The sequence below is a fragment of the Chlorocebus sabaeus genome, chromosome 24, assembly GCF_047675955.1.
Source record: "Chlorocebus sabaeus isolate Y175 chromosome 24, mChlSab1.0.hap1, whole genome shotgun sequence".
Classification (NCBI taxonomy): Eukaryota; Metazoa; Chordata; class Mammalia; order Primates; family Cercopithecidae; genus Chlorocebus; species Chlorocebus sabaeus.
In genome coordinates, this window is record NC_132927.1 from 43,713,978 (window position 1) to 43,740,546 (window position 26,569).

The 26,569-nt window shown below is 37.0% G+C and overlaps 1 protein-coding gene across 5 annotated transcripts in view; it reads left to right on the top strand.

The window, feature by feature from the left end:
* The window catches only part of PALS1 (protein associated with LIN7 1, MAGUK p55 family member), a 92,753-nt gene that overhangs the window by 62,418 nt on the left and 3,766 nt on the right, over positions 1-26,569 (top strand). For all 5 annotated transcript variants that reach the window (XM_073011093.1, XM_037984674.2, XM_007987031.3 and 2 more), the window contains 9 exons: positions 32-178; positions 495-656; positions 1,589-1,666; positions 11,008-11,191; positions 15,292-15,363; positions 15,872-15,943; positions 18,376-18,543; positions 19,209-19,411; positions 21,874-21,984. In XM_073011093.1, coding sequence (XP_072867194.1) covers positions 32-178; positions 495-656; positions 1,589-1,666; positions 11,008-11,191; positions 15,292-15,363; positions 15,872-15,943; positions 18,376-18,543; positions 19,209-19,411; positions 21,874-21,984 — 1,197 coding nt within the window. The remainder of the gene's footprint in view (positions 1-31; positions 179-494; positions 657-1,588; positions 1,667-11,007; positions 11,192-15,291; positions 15,364-15,871; positions 15,944-18,375; positions 18,544-19,208; positions 19,412-21,873; positions 21,985-26,569) is intronic.

Genomic DNA, 26,569 nt, shown 5'->3' on the forward strand with positions numbered 1-26,569 from the left:
ACTTAAAATACCATGGATTTCTTTGAAACAGGCACTTTTACTGGCCCACGATAAGGTTGCTGAACAGGAAATGCAGCTAGAGCCCATTACAGATGAGAGAGTTTATGAAAGTATTGGCCAGTATGGAGGAGAAACTGTAAAAATAGTTCGTATAGAAAAGGCTCGTGATATTCCATTGGTAAGTGTCCCACATACTGTTTTTAAACAAGTGCATTTTTCTGCTGTCGTGTGCTTCAGAAGTCTGGTTAACTTCAGAATTCTAATGAATAGAGTATTTCTGAAGTGGAAAATGTGGGGGAAATGGTCAACTTTTAAATCCAATTATGATTACTCTAGTTGTGTAAATAAATTTTTTCTTAAGATAACTGAAGGTTAGTATTGTTGAATAGAAAAAAAATAGAATTTAAAAATAAATGAATACTTAACAAAAATCATATTATTTTTGTTTTTAGAGAGAGAGAGAGAGATATATATATATATATATTTTTTTTTAGGGTGCTACAGTTCGTAATGAAATGGACTCTGTCATCATTAGCCGGATAGTAAAAGGGGGTGCTGCAGAGAAAAGTGGTCTGTTGCATGAAGGAGATGAAGTTCTAGAGATTAATGGCATTGAAATTCGGGGGAAAGATGTCAATGAGGTTTTTGACTTGCTGGTAAGTTGACACAGCTAGAAGAATGATTGATAGCTTTTAGAAAGCTCTTATTAGACTTTAAAATATTTTTTAAGTAACTGTTATGAGCACTGGATGATTTCTAGCCTGATTTTTCCATGATATAACTGTTCCACAGTATTTGTTAGCAGTTTTATTTTTGGGTGGTACCGCTGATATTTTTCTACTTTCTGATGTATCACTATCACATATATTTTATTTTTCTGGAATCAATAATATAACTCATTAATTCACTCAGTACATATTTATTGAGTGCCTAATATGCACTGGCCACTTGGGAAACAGTAACAAAACAAAGTCTGTGTCCTCATGATTTTTTGTGTTCTTTTATTTTATTATCTGTAATTGATTGTTGTTTTCCTAATAATATTAGATAAAGCAGTGCTATAGATCTGCAATGTCCGGTATAATAATCACTAGCTGCATGTAGCTATTTCTGTTTAAATTAAGTAAAATTTAAAATTCAGTTCCTTATTCACATTAGGTGCATTTCAAGTGCTGAGAAGCAGTATGTAGCTAATGGCTACCATTATTAAGATACAGAAATAGCACATTTCCATCATTGGAGAAGGTTCTATTGGATAGTGCTAGTATAATCACAAAATCATTTCTGGACATCTTTTGAGGGCAATTTATGATCACTTTGTACATACCCACAGACCAGATTTATGGTCCTAGTTATTCAGCTTCTGTTATTACAGTGGAATCTCTACTATCTGCTGTAAAATCTAGAAACATCTTCACACACTTATTTTCACCCAGCCCCATTCATTGCTTTGGTAGAGCAAAGTGCCTCTGGTCATTTAAGTCTGTGGAGGGGTTCTGAAATAGTCCAGTTTAGGCAATATAGATCATAAAATCATGGAATGATTTTCATAAATACAAATTTAAAAAATCTGATCTTTCTGTTACAGTCTGATATGCATGGTACTTTGACTTTTGTTCTGATTCCCAGTCAACAGATCAAGCCGCCTCCTGCCAAGGAAACAGTAGTAAGTAATTTTTAAATGTTCATTATTTATGTGTTCCATGGCTGCTGTTTGCTTCTGTTACTGTTTACTGTTACAGAAATGTCACTAAGTATTTCCTGTACTCAAATACAGATAGATTCAATCATTTTTATTTAAATAAATATGAACTATCAATGTTTTAAATTAGTAAACTCTGCACCTTTTTTTTTTTTTGGAAGGTGGGAGATGGAGTCTCCATCTGTTACCCAGGCTGGAGTGCAGTGGTGTGATCTTGGCTCACTGCAACCTATGCCTTCCGGGTTCAAATGATTCTCCCACCTCAGCCTCTTGAGTAGCTGTGATTCCAGGCACATGCTACCACGCCCAGCTAATTTTTGTATTTTTAGTAGAGACAGGGTTTTGCCATGTTGGCCAGGCTGGTCTTGAACTCCTGGCTTCATGTGATCTGCCTACCTTGGCCTTCCAAAGTGCTGGGATTACAGGTGTGAGCCATCACATCCAGCCAACTCTGTACCTTTTTAAAATAAAAAGTAGAAAATAATTTCAGTTTCTGAATTTTTTTTTTTTTGGTAGTTACAGATGGGTTAACTTAGTATGGGGTGGGGCAAGTGCTTTTAAAAAGTATGTGCAACCCTTATTTTAGAGTATATTGTTCTGTTAGACATTTACTCAGCTAGATCTATTAAAAGTTAGGCTCCATTACCATACAGTCAAACAATTGCATTCCAAAGTATATATCCAAGAGGACTGAAAACATATATTCACATAAGAACATCTACATGAATGTTCACAGCAGCAACATTCATAGTAGCTAGAAAGTAGTAACAACCCAAATGTCTGTCAGGTGATGAATGAAAGACAAAATATGTATGTATGATGGGATATTATTTGATAATTTTAGAAGACTAAAATACTGATATATGCTACAACATGGATGAACCTTGAAGAAATTATGCTGAGTGAAAGAAGCCAGACACAAAAGGTCATTTATTGGTTCATTTATATAAAATGTCCAGAATAGGTAAATCCGTAGGAGAGAAAGCAGATTAGTAATTCCTTAGATGTGGAGATAAGGAGTTATGAGAGAACGGTGATTGCTAATCAGTTCCAAGTTTCTTTTTGAGGGGATAAAAATGTTCTAAAATTGTTTGTGGTGATGATGGTACAAATCTGTGAATATACTGAAACCGTCCAGTTGTGTACATGAGTGAATTTTATATGAATTACATATCAATAAAGCTATTTAAAAATGATAGACTTTGAAGTGCTGAATTAACATGGAAGCTTGATGTATTGCATCTGTTATTCTTAACTTTGAAGCATAGCAGTTTGAGAAACAACACAGTTTCATTTTTCTCTCAATATTTCATCACAGATAATGCTTTATAATTTGGCTATCATTCCATGTTTTCCCTTCATTTTTTACAGAACATACTGAAGTTGATATTGTATCTGCAACCTACTTTATGTTTGCAATTTTTTATAGGAAGAGAAATGAGGAAATATAGCTTGTCTTTGAATTCAAACAGCTTGATTCTCTGTGCATTGTGCGGTTCCCTGTATCTCTTCTGTGTTATGCCCTGAACTTCAAAAGTAGCTCTGCAAACTGAGGAAACATAACAGAGGGTTGGAATATGCTCCTACTTACTTATCTACAATAATCCACCCCTCCCGAGCAAATGACTTTTGTCTTTTAGAATGAATGTCGGAAGTTAAGCCATGTTTTTTGTTTGTTTTTTGTTGTTGTTGTTGTTGTTGAGGTGGGATCTGGCTCTATTGCCCAGGCTGGAGTGCAGTGGTGTGATCATGACTCACTGCAGCCCTGACTGCCTGGGCTCAAGCAGTCCTCCTACCTTAGCCTCCCTAGTAGCCGGGACCACAGATGCATACCACCACATCCAGCTAATTTTTTGTACTTTTGGTAGAGATGGGTTTCACTATGTTGCCCAGGCTGGTCTTGAACTCCTGAGCTCAAGCAGTCCAGCTGCCTCAGCCTCCCAAAGTTTTGGGATTACAGATGTGGGCCACAATGCCCAGCCAAGATGTGTTTTCTCAACATTTTTTTTCCTGCTATTCATGCAGAATTTGGAATTCTGTAAAAGAAAAGCCATTTTTTTCATTGATAAAATTAATCGAAGTGCTACATTGAAACTTGTTGATTCTCATTGTTTACAAAACAGAATATCAAAGTAATTAATTTACACAGATTGTTTCAACCTAAGAATGAAATAACTTACTTATACTTTGGTGGTTATTTAACCCCCACCTTTCATTATTGATTAAGAATAAAAGACTGGTTTAATCTGAAGACCAAAGGAATATAGGTTCATGGTGAACAATCTCAGGAACTACTTAACTGGAAAATGAAGTAGCTTAAAAAGGAAGAAAGTGGGAGAAAGAGCAAAATGCCAGGTCTATCCCTTTTAAAATGCAGCTTTTTCTTTTTCTTTTCTTTTTCTTTTTTTAGTTGGAGTCTCACTCTGTCACCGAGGCAAGCAGTGGCACCATCTGGGCTCACTGCAACCTCCGCCTCCCAGGGTCAAGCAGTTCTCCTGCCTCAGCCTCTCAAGTAGCTGAGACTACAAGTGCATGTCACCACATCCAGCTAATTTTTGTATTTTTAGCAGAGATAGGGTTTCACTGTGTTGGCCAGGCTGGTCTCAAACTCCTGACCTCAGGTGATCTACCTGCCTTGGCCTCCCAAAGTGCTAGATTACAGGTGTGAGCCACCGTACCCAGCCAAAAATACAGCATTTTAAGGTATTTTTGTATTTATTTATTTTTATTTTATCATTTTTTTTTTTTTGAAATGGAGTTTCGTTCTTGTTGCCCAGACTGGAGTGCAATGGCGCAATCTCGGCTCACTGCAATCTCTACCTCCCAGGTTCAAGCAATTCTCCTGCCTCAGCCTCCCGAGCAGCTGGGATAACAGGCATGCACTATTTTTAGTAGAGATGGGGTTTGATTTTGTATTTTTAGTGCCTGGTTGATTTTGTATTTTTAGTAGAGGTGGGGTTTCACCATGTTGGCCAAACTGGTTTTGAACTCCTGACCTCAGGTGATTTGCCTGCCTTGGCCTCCCAAAGTGCTGGGACTACAGGCATGAGCCACCGAACCTGGCCTATTTTCGTATTTAAAGTAGGGATCTTTTCAGAATAGACTGATGTGCAGTATTTTTCTTTTCCTTCTTTTCCCTCTTGTTTTTTGCTTTTTTTGAGACCGAGTCTTACTCTGTCACCCAGGCTGGAGTACAGTGGTGCCATCTCGGCTCACTGCAACCCTGCCTCCCGGGTTCAAGCATTCTCCTGACTCAGCCTCCCAAGTAGCTGGGATTATAGGCGCCCACCACCATGCCTGACTGAATTTTTTTTTTTTTTTTTGTATTTTTAGTAGAGACAGAGTTCCACCATGTTGGCCAGGCTGGTCTTGAACTCCTGACCTCTGGTGATCTGCCCACCTTGGCCTCCCAAAGTGCTGGGATTACAGGCATGAGCCACCACATCCAGCCCCTCTTTTCTCTTTTTATTATGAACAACTCTCAATTGCAATGTGTCTTGCCAAGTTTTGTCAAACCTAACTGGCTTAAGATGAACTGCTGTTATTAAAGCTCACTGAGGCTGTCCAGAAAGGAAACAGTAATAGGAACTCATAATCTTGGTTGACATATGCAGAATAATTATCTATGGAATTAATGATCTAAAGATATTAGAACCAGTTTATTGAGTATCATTATGGTACAGGTCAGCATCCGTTGAGAGCAGCAGCAGATATCTTTCTGATTTATGTTTTGTGATGTTAGAAGCACGTTTAAGACAGATATACAAAATAAGTGTTATCTGAAACTCCTATATAATCACTTGTTGAATTATGATGTCATGTATGGCAATAATAAGCTGTGTCAGGAGAAGTACTCTCTTGAGTTCTTAAATTTCTTTTGTATCACACATAGCAATCAGTGGCTGCTCTTTCAGTAGCAGAGGGCAAGAGTCTTGGCACCTTCGTATCTCACTTCCTGGGTAACCGGCACATTTGACCTAGGAAACTGATACAGTGTTCAAACTGTGCAGTTTCCTTCTCTCAGCCTTTTTTTAAAAAAGGAAGGATTGGATTTCCCAGACTAGTTTGTAAAACTTTAGATTATTCTATTCTATAATAATATGTAGGGAGGACATAATAGACCTTTATCTGAATGGGATTTTTTCATTTAGTCTAATGCCATAATCTAACAAGGAGTGTATTTAAATGACAGTGGATCACATTGCTTATTAGTTACAGAATATGTACCAGAAAATTAACAGATTATTGGTTGTTTAATACATATAAGCTATTATGATTATGTACTCTGTGCCAGGCACTACAGAGGTAACTGTGTTGTAAAGAAAAGTTGAAAACCACTGCTATCACATACATTGCTTTCCCATTATAGGTATAAAATGTATTAATAAAGATATTTCTTGGTGGATGGGGGAAAGGAGGAATTCTAGTGTTGTGGGGAGATACTTAAAAACTTGCTTGATGCTGTTAAGGCTTTCCTTGAGTCACTTTCACTGTTTTCTCTTCTACAATGAACTTTAAGAGTTAAAGATAAATCTGTGATAGTAAGAAATACAGAAATAAAAATTACAAAGAAAAATACTTTGGTAGCAGAGATGTGAAATCAACCTAAATGCCCATCAGTGACAGACTGGATAAAGAAAATGTGGCATATATACGCCATGGAATACTGATGCAGCCATTAAAAAATGAGATTATATCTTTTGCAGGGACATGGATGGAGTCGGAGGCCATTGTCCTTAGCAAACTAACACAGGAACAGAAAACCAAATACCACATGTTCTCTTATATGTGGGAGCTAAATGATGAGAACACATGGACACATAAAGGGGAACAACACACACTAGGGTCTTTTGGAGGGTAGAGGGTAGAGGGAGGGAGAAGATCAGGAAAAATAACTAATGGATACTAGGCTTAATACCTGGTTGATGAAATAATCTGTACAACAAACCCCCAAGACAGAAGTTTGCCTGTATAACAAACCTGCACTTGTATCCCTGAACTTAACAGTTAAAAAAAAAAAAAAAGCAGTATAAAAAGTATAAAAGCCAACCTAATACTTAGACATAATAGAAAAGGGAAAAACCAGACTTCCTTTTTTTTTTCCTCTTTGATTTTGAGGGTGTCACCAATGTGATAGCCTTACCTTCATGGGTACTAACTCGTCCATTAAGTTAATCCCAAAGTTGTCTCCCAAGTACACTGTCCAGGCGGTTGTTTGTGGCAAATTTGTACTTTTTCAAAGGAGTGTCCATTGAGCAAGTGGAATACAGGATCCTGAGTTTTAGGTCAGTACTCTCCAAAAGATTTTTTTCTTTTTCTTTTTCTTTTTTTTTTTGGAGACAGAGTTTCACTCTGTTGTCCAGGCTGGAGTGCAGCAGTGCCATCTTGGCTCACTGCAAACTCCACCTCCTGGGTTCAAGTGATTCTCACGCCTCAGCCTCCCAAGTAGTTGGGATAACAGCTACCCTGTACCATGAACATCTACTATGCCACTGGCTAATTTTATTTTACACCTTTATCAATTAAAAAACATTGAACGTGCCCCCTCCCATATTTTATATATGTACTACTCTACTTACTATCCCAAATTACAATGTAGGGCAAATTTTATTAATAAATAATTCAAATAGCCTTCTTGATTGGTTAAAAAACAATATTTTGGAACATTGGATCCCTAAAAAAAATGTAAATAAACTGATGAATCATTATCCCTGTACCCTATCCCCATTTCATCATTAGGACTTCAAATGTGAACAGCTTATAGATACTAAAAAAAGGAAAAAGAAAATGTTGGGCTAGAAGATAATTGTGTCCAAACAGTTCTGTAATTTGAAATGTAAACAAAAGATTTTGTTTTGTTCAGAAGCCAAATACTGTTTTGATCAGATATACTGTTGTGATATTATTATAGCATTATGAGAACCTGGATCTTTCCTATGAGGGTCAGCTTATCTCCTTCATTTTAAAGGGTTTTTTTTTTGTTGTTGTATGAGAAACAAAATAATTTTGCCACTAACAGGAAAAATTGGTGGAGAAAACTTCTAGAACTGGTAGGAATTAATCAGTGGAATATATGGGTAGAAGTCGTATAGTATCTGTTAAGGCAATACCCAGACTTTAAATCATTCAAATCGTTAATTTTTCTGATATGAAATAAATTTTCCTTAGGAAAAATTAAGAGCTTTTTCCTCTTAATTTTAGGAAAGTAAGTGCTTTTTCTCTTAATTTTAGGGTACATTTTAGATGGAACTAGATAAACTTGTCACGTAAGTAAAGCATGTTCTCTTCCCAGCCTACACAAAGAGGGGCCCTATTCCAAGCCAGTTAAATCAGAATAGTTAAGGGATGAGAACTGCGTAGGCAAGAGTACGTGGAAAAGCATCTCTGGGTGATTTTGTTGGCCTGTGGCAATGGTCATAAATGTAGATATTCCCTCCTCAGTGGTCTTCTTAATTTCTCTCAGGGTAGTAGTTCTCTAAGATTGCTGTACCTAATAATTACCCAAGGAATCTGATTAAAATTCAGATTCTGAGAGTCTGAGGTGTGGCATGAGAATTCAGCATTTTAATAAACATCCTAGGCAGGTGATCGGAGCAAAAACACTTTGAAAAACAACATGTTGGGTATGCTTTCAGAATGTGATTTGATAAAATTATCAATCAAGATTGACAAGTACTTTGATTTGATCTTTGAAAAATCTGGTAAAATTGATCTCTCCACTACCCCAAGTGATGCCTAAAATTCCATTTTTAGATTCTCAAGTTTTTTTTTTTTTTTTTTTTTTTCGGTCAAAAAAGTAACAGATTCTAGAAGTATTATTAATTGATAGGATGGTGCTCAAGCACAGATTAAAAAAAAAATGTTTCTAGATAATACTACATATGAGATTTTTCCTCATGCCAAGGTTATAAATTTTATAATTTTTTTGCTCAATCTCTTAACTGTGTTTTGATTCACTGCTATCCCATACAACTTTCTAAAATTCATTTTTAGTGCTGACTGACAAAGATTTCAAGATTTTAATAAAAAGTATTTTTTCACGTCTAGAACAAGGCTTTTTAGGGCACTTTCCATTTAGGTTGCGGCACAACACTTTCAAATTTGATGTAATATCTTAACTATATTTGGTGCAAGATTATGCTATTCCATTTATATGAATTAAGATACAGGGGAAACTAATCAGTGTTTCTAGAAATCAGGATGATGTTTATCCTTGGAGGGGATGGGATGGGTAGTAACTGAAAGAGACCAGGTGGGGCCTCTGAGGTGCTGGTGATATTCTGGTTGTTGATTTGGGTGCTAGTTACACAGGTCTGTTTTGTTTGTGAAAATTCACTATGGTATACACTTAGGATAATGTGTATTTTTTGTACCTGTGTAATATATCAAAAGTTATCCGCAAAAGGCATAATAACATTTAAGTTTTACTTATAGCTATTTAACTTTTTTATCTTTATATTTTTAACTAGATCATTTTTTAATCTTAGTTTCAGTTTGTATATTAGGACTTAGCTTTATTTCCTATTTACAGAAGTTAATAAAATATTTCTTTGAAATTAGAAAATATTCTTTAATGACAAGCCAAAAATTTTTTAAAGCCATTATCTATCTGTGTCTCTCTGTCTGTCTGTCTATCTATCTATCTATATCACTTAGCATTTTATCCAATTTCATATAGTATATCATCGACACTACTCATTTTAGTCAGTGTCTCAAGCGCTTAAAGAGTGCCCCTTTTGGGGCAGGCTGGCATTATCTTTATCATATTACCTCAATTATGGTGAGAGTAAAAAGAAAGCTAAGGCCGGGTGTGGTGGCTCATGTCTGTAATCCCAGGACTTTGGGAGTCCAAGGCAGGTGGATCACCTGAGGTCAGGAGTTCGAGACTGGTGTGACCAACTGGCGAAATCTTGTTTCTACTAAAAATACAAAAATTAGCTGGGCATGGTGGTGAGTGCCTGTAATCCCAGCTACTTGGGAGGCAGAGACACGAGAATCGCTTGAACCCAGGAGGTGGAGGTTGCAGTGAGCCAAGACTGTGCCACTGAACTCCAGGCTGGGCAACAGAGCAAGCCTCCATCTCAGACAAAAAGAAAAAAGAAAGCCAGAGCCAAATAACATTTGGATAGAAATGGACCTTGAATTCTTAGGCTGTTCATCTGTTGCTTGGTTCATTGAGCCTGAACTTGGAATTTAACCTATGTGTGACAGAAATGCTCACTGCAAATATGTGGGCAGAATGCTCATTACAAATATGTGTGAGATCTCATTAGATGAAGTAGGTTTCTTACAGATTTTGGAAGTGTCACATACAACTTGCCCAAGTTAGGTAAAAATTAGACATGGAGAAGTTAAAGGGAATATTAATTCCTTTATAACTTCTTAGAAGTAAGAATAGTCTGTCATATCTTACAGAGGCATACTGGAAGAAATGGCATACGAAATAGCTTATAATATAAACTATATTGTTCATGAGAGTTACTACCCACCCTTAATGCTAAGTAGAATGCACAATTCTTTGATTTATTCTGATTTCCAAAAGCACATTATTATTAAAAATTATAACTTATACCGTTAATAATATGTCAAAGCCTACATAGCATACAAATAAGAATTGATTATAAACTGGATTTAGTTATATTTAGTCCTTTGTAGTGTGCTTGTTTCGTGAACATATCCTTTAAAGGAAACACCAAGAGAGTTTAAGGCATAGTTGGACTGACAGAGGGGTCAAGAGACTGACAGCCCCAGAGAAGCTCATATTCACCTGCTTAGATGATGAGATGTGGTAAGGCAAAGTGTACCTTTTCCAGTAGCTGTGATTTGGAAATTGCATACCTTATTGCAGAGTCATTGTTTTCACAGGTCAGGATTCTATTATACTTCTCTCCTCTCACGCTTTTGAGGCACCTTGTATCTCAGCTTGTAGCTGCGAACAGTGTTGTATCTTTGTACATATTTGCAAGTCAACAGAGAAGACAACAGATCAGCCTGACAAAATACTGCCCCAAAACACCGTTACTTAACACCTTTCTTCCAACTAAATTTCTTTGCACTGATGAAAAATTGTGGCCAAGTGCAGTGGCTCACACCTATAATCCTACCACTTTGGGAGGCTGAGGGAGGAGGATCACTTGAGGCTAGAAATTGGAGATTATCCTGGACAACATACTGAGATGCTGTCTCTATTAAATTTTTTAAAATTAAAAAATAATAAAAAATTGTAGCATTTAAATTATATTCATATGAAACATTTTATATTGCCATTTATTGTTGTTTTTATTTTTGCCCTTTTTATCTTTTAGATCCATGTAAAAGCTCATTTCGACTATGACCCTTCAGATGACCCTTATGTTCCGTGTCGAGAGTTAGGTCTGTCTTTTCAAAAAGGTGATATACTTCATGTGATCAGTCAAGAGGATCCAAACTGGTGGCAGGCCTACAGGGAAGGGGACGAAGATAATCAACCTCTAGCCGGCCTTGTTCCAGGTAAGACACAATATGGTAGAAAGTACATAGTATTAAAAGAACACTCAAAATGCAAGGTTTCACAAAGAAAAACTCACTTTTTCATGCCTTTTAATAAAGTCTTCCAGTTACTTTTTCATGTAGTTGGGTTTTTATGTTGTACCTGCAGCATAAGTATCTTAAATAGAATGTGGCCAATTCTTTGGCCTTTAGAATGGAATTATGTATAACTTCAGCCAATCCCATATTGTACTACATTCCCTGTATACATATTAAGATGACCCTATTATCAAGGCAACACAACTTGTATTATACTATATACTATACTATGACATTAATTGGGGCATCAACATGGTTTTTGAGAAGGAAAGGTGCATAACTTTGTAAGGAATCAGGAAAAGTAACATCATAGAATATATTATACCAAATGTGATCTTAGGGCAGAAATAGGATGCTCCAAATTTTTTATTGATGAAACTATCCCTCATTTAGACTAAACTAAAACTTTAGTTTACATTATAGATTAAGATTATTAAGGGGACATGTTTCTGAGAGTTAAGATGATACAAAATAGAACAAAGTACAATCATGCATCACTTAACGAGAGGGATATGTTCTGAGAAATGTGCCGTTAGGTGATTTCATTGCTGTGCAAACATCATTGAGTGTATTTACACAAACCTAGATGATATAGCCTGCTATACACCTAGGCTATGTGGTATAGCCTATTCCTCCAACCACCATCATATATATGGTTCGTTGTCGACTGAAATGTTGTTATGCAGTGCATGACTGTATGTAGATATAATTATTTTCTACAAATGGCTCTTAGAGTTCCCAGGATGGGAGTAGGATGGAGAAAGGAGAGCAGAACTAAGGGAAGTATAATAAGCTATCAGAGAAGGCAAGGAGTACATACAGGATGATAAAAATAGGGATATAGGGGAAAAGGATAACAATTCGTCCATTTATTTGTTAATAAGTGCTACTATGGCTGCCCCATGTAAGGCACTTTGCCTGGTGCTGAGATAAACTTCGCTTCCATACTTTACTTGAAAGTGTATCCATTAACACTTATGTATATATTTTTCTTCTGTGTCCCCTACTTTATAATACTTTTATTATACTGTCTCTGTTATAATTCTTTCTACCGTATATTCTGTTTGTAAACTTCTTGAGTTCAGAAGCCAAGTCTTATTTATTTTAAATCCAGATAATATATGTTAAATTAATGAATAAAAGGTGATTTAAAAAGTTCTCAGAAAACAAACAAAAAAAAGTAAAAAAAATAGTTCTGCCAGAACTGCTGTTTCTGAATTAGACCTTTCAATCCTTCGCTGTAATGTTTTTGGGCCTTATCTTTTACCTATAACATTTTTTAGCGATCATCCCTCCTACTCATACCTGAAGATTTTAAGCATAACAGATTTGGCTATAGACTTAGCCTTACACTGGATTTGACTACAAGCAAGAGTTTAGGAGAAAAGAGGAAAAGGAGGGCATGAAAAAAAAGACTGAGAAATATTGACTATCAGATATGTAGCAGGAACAGGGGAAGTTGTCCAAAGATTTTAGAATAAGTTATAAGGAATCTCTTTTATCTCTGTAACTAAGCCAAAGAGACTTTTCTGGGTAACAAGAGATTTCAACATTATACTTACATTTATTCTTTTTGAGTGTAAGGTCACAGAAAACTTCAGATTTCTAACTTTAAAACTTAAAAGCTAGAAACAGATATTGTCTATGTCAGTCATATTTTAAGGAAAGAGGAATGGACTTCTTACATTTATTTTAGTGGATGATGTTCATACCCTTGATTCTTCAGAGTAACAGTTACAGGACATTTCTCTAGAATCTTGAAGTGTTGGGTAGCCATTGTGGTTCTGCCTCAGGCTTGTGCCAAATATCAGTATGGTGTCTTCTTACCATGCCAAACTTTAGCCCATAAATGTTTAGAACTAGTGTTTGTTGATAGATTGATTTTCTGAAAGTATGTAGTTTCCAGTGATGACATTTCTAAGTCTTTTTATAAGAATAAAGATCTACCTTAGAGTTTGACAATGGCTTTCCATCAGAATTCGATGGATGTTTTAAGAGGTCATTATGAGGCTGTCCCTGGTGGCTCACACCTGTAATCCCAGCACTTTGGGAGGCTGAGGCGGGAGGATCGCTTGAGCCCAGGAGTTTGAGACTAGCCTGGGCCACATAGTGGCATAGCTGACCATAGTGAGACCTTGTCTTTACAAAAAATTTAAAAATTAGCTGGCCATGGTTGTGTGTACCTGTAGTCCCAGCTACTCAGGAGGCTGAGGTGGGAGGATTGCATGAGCCTGGAAGGTTGAGGCTGCAGTGAGCTTTGATCACGCCAGTGTAACAGAGCAGTCTCAGACAAAGAAAAAGAAAATCATTTCTATCTCTCATTAATTTCTGCCTCTATTTCAGAATAGCCTATAGTTCATACTATAAAAATGTGCCACAGAAGTACATCATTGTAATGTTTTAAATTTTTAATATGTAAATGATTAAAATTACTCTGTTCTTGATTTTTAAAAATTGGTTAAATACTTATTTTAAAATTTTTTTTTCTTTTTTTTGAGACGGAGTCTCGCTCTGTCGCCCAGGTTGGAGTGCAGTGGTGCAATCTCAGCTTACTGCAAGCTCCGCCTCCCAGGTTCATGCCATTCTCCTGCCTCAGTCTCCTGAGCAGCTGGGACTACAGGTGCCCGCCACCACGCCTGGCTAATGTTTTGTATTTTTAGTAGAGATGGGATTTCACCGTGTTAGCCAGAATGGTCTTGATCTCCTGACCTCGTGATCCGCCCGCCTCAGCCTCTCAAAGTGTTGGGATTACAGGTGTGAGCCACTGCACCTGGTCCTTTAAATTTTAATACTCTTAAAATTTTCCTTCTAGTAATAGTTACTTGTTTTACTAAGAATACAGTCTTGGCCGTGCACAGTGGCTCATGCCTCTAATCCCAGCACTTTGGGAGGCCAAGCAGGGAGGATCACCTGAGGTCAGGAGTTCAAGACCAGCCTGGCCAACATGGTAAAACCGCGTCTCTACTGAAAATACAAAAGTTAGCCAGGTGTGGTGGCGGGCACCTGTAATCCCAGCTGCTCGGGAGGCTGAGGCATGAGAATCCCTTGAACCCGGGAGGCGGAGGTTGCAGTGAGCCGAGATTGTGCCACTGCACTCCAGCCTGGGTGACAGAGCGAGACTTCATCTCAAAAGATAACCAGGCTTCCTTTAATGCTTCTTATGTGTATCGAACTCAGTATTAATCTCTTTGTTAGTACACTTATGAAATGCACTAAGTTCTACGGATTAGCCCAACCTGTATATAATTTGCTTATTGATTTTTAAGAATCTCTGGCTTTACTCTGAAAAATTAGATTTAAAAATTAAGTATAAAAGTGGAACCTCAACGTAATTCAGAATTTTCTAAGTAAAGCCACTTGTATCCTATAGGAAAAGACATATTTGATTTTAAGGTAGAGGTCTGAAAAGAAAACATCTTTCAAGGTCAGGAACCTTGAAAGCCTCCTGTATTAAAATATTAATTTTGTAAGGAAAAGCATGTTTTCCATGTATAAATTGGTAACTTAAAGGCAGAAATAAAAAATGACTAGCACATATACATACACACAAGAAGAGGGATTGAAAATAATGCATGCAAGGGAGTATACTGAATGGTTTCTTGGAATTGAATATGGAATTGAATATATGATGAATGCCCGCATGTTGTTTTGGAAAAGTTAACTCCTAGAATCGATATGCTTAATTTGAGATAATTCTAAAGGACTAGAACCATTGTAAGATCCAGGATAGTACTTTTCCACAAAGTAAATGCACAGTGAAACCTTTTAAAAAGTTGAACTATTAAATTTTTAAATAATAGATGATATATATTCCAATAATATATATTGGATTGATTGAGCAGAGTTAATATTTGAAAAATTTGGAGGTGCATCATAGCTGACATTACTCCTGTGTTGGCAAAAGGCTTTGGAAGGGAATATAAATGAAGAGATACGTCTAGTGTTTTCCCTTCTTGATTAAAAAAAATTTTTTAATCGTTTTATCTTGAATATTTTACCCTTCTTTTTTTTCTGCTATTAAGGGAAAAGCTTTCAGCAGCAAAGGGAAGCCATGAAGCAAACCATAGAAGAAGATAAGGAGCCAGAAAAATCAGGTTAGACACTTGTATTTGACATTAGTAAGAGATTTCTTGGGTCTTCATCTGGAGCCATGTGTAAATCTGCATGTTAGAACTGTGAAGAAAGAAGTACTCGTGGAAAGAGTGATACAACAGGCAAAACTGATTATCTTAGAACTGTAAAGAAAGGATAAGATTTAAGTATTAAAGATTATCTGTCTATACTGTGTAGTTAATGGAAGATTATAAATACTTTCCTGAAAAATAGTCTGTATACAAACGGTGTAATAAGTATTTATAAAAGTAAATTAAAAACAAGCTGGGTGCGGTGGTTCGCATCTGTAATCCCAGCACTTTGGGAGGCTGAGGCGGGAGGATTGCTTGAGGCTAGGAGTTCAAGACCAGCCTGGCCACCATATCAAGACCTTGTTTCTGCAAAAAAATTTAAAGAATGAATGAATGAATAAGTAGAGTTCTTCAATTTGAGTTATGTGGCTTTGTTCAAGGGAACACATTTATAGTTATGTTTATGATTGCTCAACAGGAAAACTATGGTGTGCAAAGAAGAATAAAAAGAAGAGGAAAAAGGTTTTATATAATGCCAATAAAAATGATGGTAAGTTCTACTCTCAGGGATAGGTGGAATTATATCTGAAAGGAGTCTAAATCTAGTCCTGTTTTGTACCTTAATGTTAAATATGTGCTTGAGAAAATCATGTAGTAGAAAGTATTTTCTTTTGGAATCCTGTGAGTAAAGCAGTGTTTTGAATTATGGGGAAAACTCACATAAAAATGCAAGTGCTATTTAGCATATGTAGTATTAAATTGATAGTTTCCTGTAGTTTTTTTCTACTTAAACTCTGCAAAAAGTGTACTTCTAACAAATTCTTACAGAACATTCTTGAAGTAAAAAATATTTCCTCTAGAATAGCTCATGTCACAGAAGCAACTCATTCCTGAGAACCCACTACCTGCTGGCTAAGTCAGACACACGGGAGAATTTTAGTTTTTATTTTGATTGATTGCTAAGATGTAAAAGCTCAAAAGTTGTAGCTTCTCTTAAAATCAAAAGCTCTGATAATGTTGGGCTAGTATGCTAGTATTCCCAGGTGACAAGAGTCTGCTGGACCTGAGTGATGACTATTGCTCAAGCATCTGGTGTCTAGTTTTACAGTCTTTACCACTCCCAGTGTTTTATTAACCCAACCTGATTTACTGATTTTGTTACCTCCTTGGTTTCCTTTTATGGGCATTGGAGTTTGCTACTTCTGTTTGGTTCGCATTAGAAGCAAGCCAAATAATAAAACAAAGGCATTCCTTCTTATGCAATTTATAAGGCTATTCTCTCAAGAATTTGAAATATTTTGGGGCAGCATACATTAAACTAATAAAGATAAAACATTATAGATTATTATAATATTCCATAAAATCGAAATGAGATTTGATCAACTTTAATAAATTTTTTTCTAAAATAAACATCCTTTAATGCTAATTGACAGATTATGTGACTAAAAAGATTCAATGAGTTCTAAATTTTATCCTCTGTGATTAGTATCTCTTTTATTTTTTGAAACAGACTAAAGTTAACTAGTCCAGCTCTAAGAGCTACTGTACTGTAGAAAACGTGGCAAATCTGAACCCTATGGATATACACACTAAGTCTATAAATTAAAATGCTACCACAGTCTTGATTATACATATTAGAATGGATTTTTCAGAGAAAATCATTTTGAGAGGAGAAGGAATTACATTTGCTGTTTATGATGGTGTCATTATCATGAGTATTTTTAAGTAAATAACTAGAATTCATAATAACTACTGTATTCCAGGGCAGTAACTATATGACTTTGTTCTCACAAACTCCTTGAGGTTACAGAGTAGTAGATTCAAGTTTAGATATTAAAGTGATTTGCTGAAATTCTTAACAACTAATACTTGATTGGTTGAGCTGGAATTTAAACAAATACAGTTTGAGCTCCTGCTCTATGCCAGGCTTTGTGCTGAGCATTGACAAGCCTAAGATGGTCCGCCAACCTCATGGAAATAGAGCTGAGGGAGTCTGGCTTCACATCTGATGCTCCTTCACAGTCAGGAGAAGTAGTATGAGTGAGAACTTGGCAGACTACTAGTTGTCTACTTTTGTTCATACCACTTGACATCTCTGGTTTCATCTGGATTATGGGCTTTAGGAATGTTACCCCACTTGTCATAATTTATACCTCATTTTGATTCATGACTCTGGGTTAGCATTCCAGAGTAAAGTAAACATAAATGCAGAAAGCGTAGATAGCATGGGTGTGGCCTGTTTTCAAGTTATACAACTAACTACAGCAGGGGTGTCCAATCTTTTGGCTTCCCTGGGGCACATAAGAAGAAGAATAGTCTGGGGCCACACATAAAATACACTAACACTAGAGATAGCTGATGAGCTAAAAAAAAAAAAAAAAAAAATTGCAAAACAATCTCACAATGTTTTCAGAAAGTTTACAAATTTGTGTTGGGCCGCATTCAAAGCCGTCCTGGGCTGCATGCAGCTTATGGGCCATGGGTGAACTATAGGAAAGTATTCCAGCTTTCTCTGATAACACTAGTAGCCACTATATGTAAATGTCGGTCTATGCCAGCCATTGTATTCAGCGTATACATTATGTCTGATTCTTAAAACAACCTTCTTAAGTACCTTAAATAGAATATTAATATCTGCATTTTACAAAAATGACAGATATTATTATTAATAGTTCATTCCCTGGTACCCCATCCTTATTTGAAGTATTGACTACAAATTAGCTGTTCAGTGTAAGAATCAGTATAATTATATTGTATTAGACATTCAAGCATGAATTTTTCATTTCAAGTATGAAATAAGATAATAAAAATTAATAGAAGGAGTATTATATTGTCTGATTCATTTTCATGGTACCCTAGTAAGGATGTAAAGACAATAAATTGTGCTTTTTTCTAATTTTGGGGGGAAGATCTACGAGTATTTGTATCTTTATTACATGGCAATAATTTTGTCTGAAGGGCTTAACTTTTTTTCCCCCAAAGATTATGACAACGAGGAGATCTTAACCTATGAGGAAATGTCACTTTATCATCAGCCAGCAAATAGGAAGAGACCTATCATCTTGATTGGTCCACAGAACTGTGGCCAGAATGAATTGCGTCAGAGGCTCATGAACAAAGAAAAGGACCGCTTTGCATCTGCAGTTCCTCGTAAGTTTGAATGCATTCCCATTTTCCTGTGCTTTTCAGTTTACCAGCTCAGAACCTAACTACATTATGTAGGGAAATTTTTTATTCATTTCATTAAAACAGTGTTGTCAGTGAAAGAGGAACTTTGCTTAACCAAATATTTTGACAATTTTTAAATTAAAAATAGTCATTATTAAGAAATTTTAATTTGTCCTTCGATTATGTACTATTTTCTAAACAAATTTCAGTTTGGGCCCCTTACAATTTCGTGTTCCATAGGAAATCAGTTCCTGCTTCTTTAAAGTGATACTGAAGATAGAAACTTAGGCATAATCTGAAAACAGAAGTTCTAAGATTATATAGTACCTAATCTTATGGAAATAAACTTTAGGAGAAGATGAGTAGTAGTGTTTTAAATGCAGGATGAAGTAACTTGAAGTGTAAGCATAAAATGTATTAAGATAATTAAATATAACTATTACTGAGATAACTACAAACACATTTTTGTTCATTTTTCAATCTATAAAAAATAAAAACAATGTTAAACATGTAGGTGCTTAGCATTTTCTCAGTTTATTATTTTATAATCTGTGTTACAAAATAAAAATTATTTCTGACTAGCAGAATTATCCCCTGTCCTCTATCTAAGCCATGCCCATTATTTTTATCTGGTTTTGTTTGCCTAGATACAACTCGGAGTAGGCGAGACCAAGAAGTAGCTGGTAGAGATTACCACTTTGTTTCTCGGCAAGCATTCGAGGCAGACATAGCAGCTGGAAAGTTCATTGAGCATGGTGAATTTGAGAAGAATTTGTATGGAACTAGCATAGATTCTGTACGGCAAGTGATCAACTCTGGCAAAATATGTCTTTTAAGTCTTCGTACACAGGTAAAGCTAGAATTTTGTTTTAGGGTTTGAACTTAGAGGGCATGTCATACAGAGTAATCTAGTGGAAATTCTATTTTCGTCCAAGAACAGTGTGAACTAATTAAGTTCTCATATGGTTTTTCCCACTGATTTACTATATGAAATCACACAGGTTACTAAATGTCTTTCACTTTACTCCGAGGGGAAAACATATACATACTTACATAAACAGTTTGACTATTTCTTGTTCAAAATGCTTGAGACCAGAGTGTTTTGAATTTTAGGATTTCTCAGGTTTTAGAATATTTGCATATATATAATGAGCTATCTTGAAGATAGGACCCAAGTCTGAAATGATATTCATTTATTTTTTATATATACCTTATTTACTTGGCCTGAAGGTAATTTTATTTTTCCTGGGGATATTGAATAAACTGTCTGCTCCTGTGTTTTGACTATGACCCATCACATGAGGCCAGGGGTGACATTTTCCACGTGCCATCATGTCACTGCTCAGAAAGTTTCAGATTTTGCATTTCAGATTTTTGGATTAGAGATGTTTAGCTTGTATATATACTTGTATGTATGTTCTGAAACTTAAAATATGGTAAATATAGTACTGGTAGTACTTTAATTTGAGTCTGTAAAAGAATTTCCCTTTTCTGATTCTGATATGAGAAAAATTAGAAAACTTCAAGATTATTTTTATGGTTTAAATACCACTGTTCAAATATTAACAAGTATCACAGTGAATGCTTGGTTGTATGAAAATAATGAAACCTTAGTTTCAGTTATTTGGCAGTCTAAGCAAAAGCATAAAATTACTAACTAGTGCCTCTTAGCTTTCTATTTAAAAATGAGAATTTTAGGATGCCAATGTGGGTGGATCACTTGAGCTCAGGAATTCCAGACCAGCCTGGGCAACATGGCAAAACCCCATCTCTACCAAAAATTTAAAAAATTAGCCAGGCGTGGTGGCATGCACCTATGGTTCCAGCTACTTGGGAGGCTGGGATGGGAGAATCGCCTGAGCCAGGGAGGCAGAGATTGTAGTGAGCTGCACTGGATCCAACCTGGGTGACAGAGTGAGCAGAGTAAGACCCTGTCTTAAAAATAAAAACAAAACAACAAAAAAACTAATTTTAGAAATTTTGGAGTTTTTAAGAAACTCCAAATGTTATGGAAAATTTTTTAATTTTTGTAGACCATACAGCTTTAGCATATAACTTTCCTTAATGTGGCTGCTGCTCATGTCAAATCAGGCAACATTGTCAGTGGTCATTAAAGAGATGTACGTAAAGGAGAATTGATTCTAAAATCGGTATTCTAAAATAGTAATTAGGGATTTTTGTTTGTGTTTTAGTGGACAAATGCGCTTAGGCTCTATACTCTTTCAGTTATACATTTTTGATTTAAGAGAAGTATACATGTTTTTACTAAATTTCTTTAGAATTCTTTATATTATTTGGGCAAACAGGTTTTTAAAATTCTTATTTCTCCAAGAAAACTAGCTAACAGATTTCAACAAAGAACTCAGCATATTGTTTTAATCATCTTAATGTTTTTAGATAGAAACGGCATATTCCTATAATCTCCATTTTGATAGAGCACTTCAGTTTGAGGACACAGAGTCATGCATTGGTAACAAAGTGAAAACTGCAATCTCCAGATTCAAACATAGTCGTCTTTTTCTTAGATGTGCTTTTCTTGAATTGTCTTTTGCACATGTGAAGTTATGTTCTCTGATTTTGCTTATATTTAGTGTCTGGCACATAGTAAGGCAACTTGTATGATTCTAATTCCTCCAAAATGGATTTTTAATATGGTTATTGTAATCTGTATGTGATCTTACTAGCAAGGTATTTTAATATCACAGTTGTCATCCTTCAGTATCATTCAGTTATATTTCATTACATAAAAGAGCAAGCTAAAATAATATATGTATATAATATATATAATGTGTATATATACACACAGATATATATATGTGTGTATATATATGTATGTATGTGTGTGTATATATACACACAGAGAGAGAGAGAGAGAGAGAGAGAGAGAGATAGCTTCACAGTATATTCTTACAGTGAATGGTAGGATCTTAAAAATATTGTGAATTGGGCCAAGTGCAGTGGCTCATGCCTATAATCCCAGCACTTTGGGAGGCCAAGGCAGGAGCATTGCTTGAGGCCAGGAGTTCAAGACCAGCCTGGGCAGCAAAGCAAGATCCTGTCTCTACAAAAAAGTAAAAAGTTAGCCAGACAGGGTGGTGCATGCCTATGGTTCTAGCTACTGAGGATGCTGAGGTGAGAGGGCCACTTGAGTGCAGCAGATTGAGGTTGCAGAGAGCTGTGATCACACCACTGCATTCCAGCCTAGGCTACAGAGCAAGTCCCTTAATCTAATATATATATCCAATCAGTATTATTAGGAAGTAATTAAATGATGCAAATTATTTTAAAAATCAAAATATCTCTTCTTTACAGTCATTGAAGACTCTTCGGAATTCAGATTTGAAACCATATATTATCTTCATTGCACCCCCTTCACAAGAAAGACTTCGGGCATTATTGGCCAAAGAAGGCAAAAATCCAAAGGTAAAGTTTTCACACTATTGTACTATTCCATTGAAGGTAAATATGAAACAGTCCTGGTCTAATTTGTCCTGATGCTTAAAAGCTCCATTAGCTTGAGCTTTCAAACTGATTATTCTTTCTGTAATATTACTTGCCCAGAAATTGCCATGGTTGCCACTGGGTTGGACTATGGCAGCTTTCCAAAGTTGGGGCGTCTACATATGGTAACTTTTGAGCTTCTTCACATGGGTCTGTGACATTTCTAGGGAGATGTGACTGCCACCAAAGTTATCAGCCAACTCTTCAGGATTACTGACTTTTCTCTGTAGATACTCCACATTTTCAGGGAGCCAAATTTGAGTGCTCTTGCTTTTCTCTTCTTTTTATCCCACTGAAAATTTATGTTCTGCTTTTCTTCTCCCTTTGGTCTTCTCACATGGTTTGGAACAGAAAAATGTTTTTAAATTATTTTAGATCTATGCTAGATATGGTTGAGGTAGTCCATGTCACATTAAACATTGATAATTAAGTGAATGATAATATATGTTATTAATAAGAAAGCATTGAGCTTTTATTTAATTATGTAAGATGATAACTCTGTCAAGTGACTTACTGTATCAAAGTAACATGTTCTTGTTTTTTTGCTCCTTATTTATTAAATAGATCTATTTTTGAGAGGGCTTACTCAGATTGCCTCATTTCATTGACTGTGCCTTTAAATCTCCTTAAAGATAGTCATTAAAAGCATATTTACATTCCTTTCTTTTGATTCTGTTTTTTGTTTTTGTTTTTTTTGGTCATTGTTGTTTTGAGATAGGGTCTAACTCTGTTGCCCAGCCTGGAGTGTAGTGGCATGTTCATGGCTCACTGCAGGCTCAGACTCTGGGCCCAGGTGATCCTCTCACCCCAGCCTGTCCAAGTGGCTGGGACGATAGCCATGCACCACCATGCCTGGCTAATTTTTTATGTATTTTGTATAGACAGGGTCTCACTATGTTGCCAGGTTGGTATTGAACTCCTGGCCTCAAGAAATCCTCCTGCCTCAGCCTCCCAAAGTGCTTGGATTGCAGGTGTAAGCCACCATGCCCAGCCTTCCTTTCATTCTTTTTTTTTTTTTTTTTTTTTTGAGATGGAGTCTCACTCTGTCACCCAGGCTGGAGTGCAGTGGCGCAGTCTCAGCTTACTGCAAGCTCCGCCTCCCAGGTTCACGCGTTTCTCCTGCCTCAGCCTCCTGAGTTGCTGGGACTACAGGCACCCGCCACCACGCCTGGCTAATTTTTTTGTGTTTTTAGTAGAGATGGGGTTTCACCATGTTAGCCAGGATGATCTTGATCTCCTGACCTCGTGATCCACCTGTCTCGGTCTCCCAAAGTGCTGGGATTACAGGCATGAGCCACCGCGCTCAGCCTCCTTTCATTCTTGACTGTCCACCACAACACATTAACCCTTCCTCTTCCTCTTCACTCTCCAAAATACCTTTTTTCACGCTATGTCTACCTAACATTTCTTTTATTTATTTATTTATTTTGAGATGGAGTCTCGCTCTGTCACCCAGGCTGGAGTGCAGTGGCGCGTTCTCAGCTCACTGCAAGCTCTGCCTCCCGGGTTCACACCATTCTCCTGCCTCAGCCTCCCAAGTAGCTGGGACTACAGGCGCCCGCCACTGTGCCCAGCTAATTTTTTGTATTTTTAGTAGAGACGGGGTTTCACCGTGGTCTCAATCTCCTGACCTCGTGATCCACCCGCCTCGGCCTCCCAAAGTGCTGGGATTATGGGCGTAAGCCACCACGCCCAGCCAACATTTCTTATTCAATCTATATGTGAGGTAGTAATTTTTAATGTCTTAGGCTACAGACATAAATGGCCTTCCCATCCTACATGATGAGCATAATTCGGGTTGCTTTGTCTAGGCTAAGTAGGCTAGCTGGTTAAAGTGTAGCACTGCACTCCTTTTTCATTTCCGCCATATACCTACAAATTCATAAGTAACTGGAGTCAGAGTATTTGTTGTCCATAGCACTTGGAATGATACAAAGGAAATAGGCAGCATGGTCACTGGCTGTTCTTGAGGAGGATCACAATATAACAAGAGAAACGAGATTAATACTGTATAAAATTTAGTGTCCAATAACTACTTTGGTAGAACAGGAACTCCATGATTGTTCAAGGAAAAGGATGCACACTGAGGACTAGAGTGTACTCCATTCTTCCTGTTCAGCCTAATTTTCCACTTCCTAACATGCACCCTGATTTCTTTTTAGGCCTTTTTTCCAACAAGGATTCGCTATTATATGAAGGACCATAGGACCATAGATCATTCCAAAACATGTTAAGCACCTTTTTTTTTTTTGTGTGTGTGTGTGTGTGTGTGAGATGGAGTCTTGCTCTGTCACCCAGACTGAAGTGCAGTGGTGCAATCTCGGCTCACTGCAGCCTCCGCCTCCTGGGTTTGAGCGATTCTTCTGCTGCAGCCTCCAGAGTAGCTGGGATTACAGGCACCTGCCACCATGCCCAGCTCTTTTTATTTTATTTTTTTTATTTTTAGTAGAGATGGGGTTTCATCGTGTTAGCCAGGATGGTCTTGATCTCCTGACCTCGTGATCCGCCGCCTCTGCCTCCCAAAGTGTTGGGATTACAGGCGTGAGCCACCGTGCCCAGCCAGCATCTTTCTTTCGGTTGGTCTCTGACAGTGTTCTAATGGAATTTTTATCTACTTCACTTAGAATTGGCCATCCTAAATTTTAGGTCTGGGTTTTTTTTTTGTTTGTTTTTTTTGTTTTGTTTTGTTTTTGAGAGGAGATTCTATGTCACCCAGACTAGAGTGCTGTGGCATGACCATAGCTCACTGCAAGCCTTGAACTCCTGGACTCAAATGACCCTCCCATGCCAGTCCTATAAGCTGGGACTATAGGCATGTGCCACAGGTCCTAGCTTATATATATTTTCAAAGCAGGAAGTTGATCAGTACCAAAATGTTTTAACAATATGCAATATATTTGATTTTCTAATTAGAACTTTCTGATTCTTTTTCTTTGCTGAAGTATATTTCACATACAATAAATACATGCATTTTAATTGTATAATTCAGCAAGTTTTGGAAACGTATACCTGTGTAACCACCATGCCTATCAAGATTTAGAACATTTCTATTACTCTAGATAGTTTTCTTATGCCCCTTTGAAGTTAATGCCCCTCCATTCTTTCTTTCTGGCAACCACTAATCTGCTTTCTGTCACTATAGATTTGTTTGGTCTGTTCTAGAAGTTCATATAAATAGAAGCATGCAGTTTGTTAAAGTTTGTGTCTGGCTTTTGATTGGCATGTTTTTGAGATTGATCTGTGTTGCGTCTAACAGCAGTTCATTCTCTCTTAATGCTGAGTAATATACCATGATACTAATATAGCACAATTTATTCATTCTTCAGTTAAAAAATATTTGGATAAAATTTTGAGGGCCGGGCACAGTGGCTCATGCCTGTTATCCCAGCACTTTGGGAGGCTGAGGCAGGCAGATCACTTGAGGTCAGGAGTTTGAGACCAGCCTGGCTAACATAGTGAAACCCCATCTCTACTAAAAGCACAAAAATTAGCCGGGTGTGGTGGCGTGCACCTATAATCCCAGCTACTTGGGAGGCTGAGGCCGGAGAATCACTTGAACCCAGGAGGTGGAGGTTGCAGTGAGCTGGGATTGTGCCACTGCACTCCAGCCTGTACAACAGAGTAAGACCCTTTCTCAAAAAAGAAGAAAAGATAAATGTATGTTTTAACTTTATAAAAAAACTGCTAACCTGTTTTTAGTTTACTAAATTGATACAGAAGGCCCGGTGCAGTGGCTTACGCCTGTAATCCCAGCATTTTGAGAGGCCAAGGTGGACGGATCACTTGAGGCCAGTTCAAGACCAGCCTGGGCAACATAGTAAAATCCTGTCTCTACTAAAACTACAAAAAAAAATTGGCTGGGCGTGGTGGTGCATGCCTGTGGTACTGGCTACTCAAGAGGCCGAGTTCGTGCCACTGCACCCCAGCCTGGGCAACACTCACTGGGTGCAAAATGTAACCAACCAGTTATCTAATTGTATTCTGAATCTCTGAATCTGTTCTGCTAGTATAGAGGCTTGAGAGTGGCTATCTGGTAATATGAACTTACTGTCAGTTTTGCCTAGTTCAGCTAAAAATTTTGAGCTAAAACATTTTGTTTCATCTTAGTCGTGGATTGTAATTTGAAAGAGGACTTCAGACATAAAGTACTAAATAAGTGATATAAGGTATTTTGGCATAAAATGAAATAATGCCTTAAATTTGATAAAAACTAGGTGGATTGGGGCTTTAGCATTTTCATTTCAACTCCAGTACCACAAAGTTTCAGTTCTCTGTGGAGTCCTAGAATGTTCAATAATCTCGAGCTTTTGGTAGACGTAAGTTTTAGCAAAAATGTCAGTGTGTTCAGTTACAGTGGTGAAGTAGATTCCCTGCTGGGAACAAAGGATTCTGTGTGCCACATTCAGATGTACAACATTCCAGAATGAGAATTAGAGAGCCATGCAAGAAACTGCCTCAGGACTAGCCAGAGTTGTCATATTTTTAATATGTTTTCTTACTGTTACGG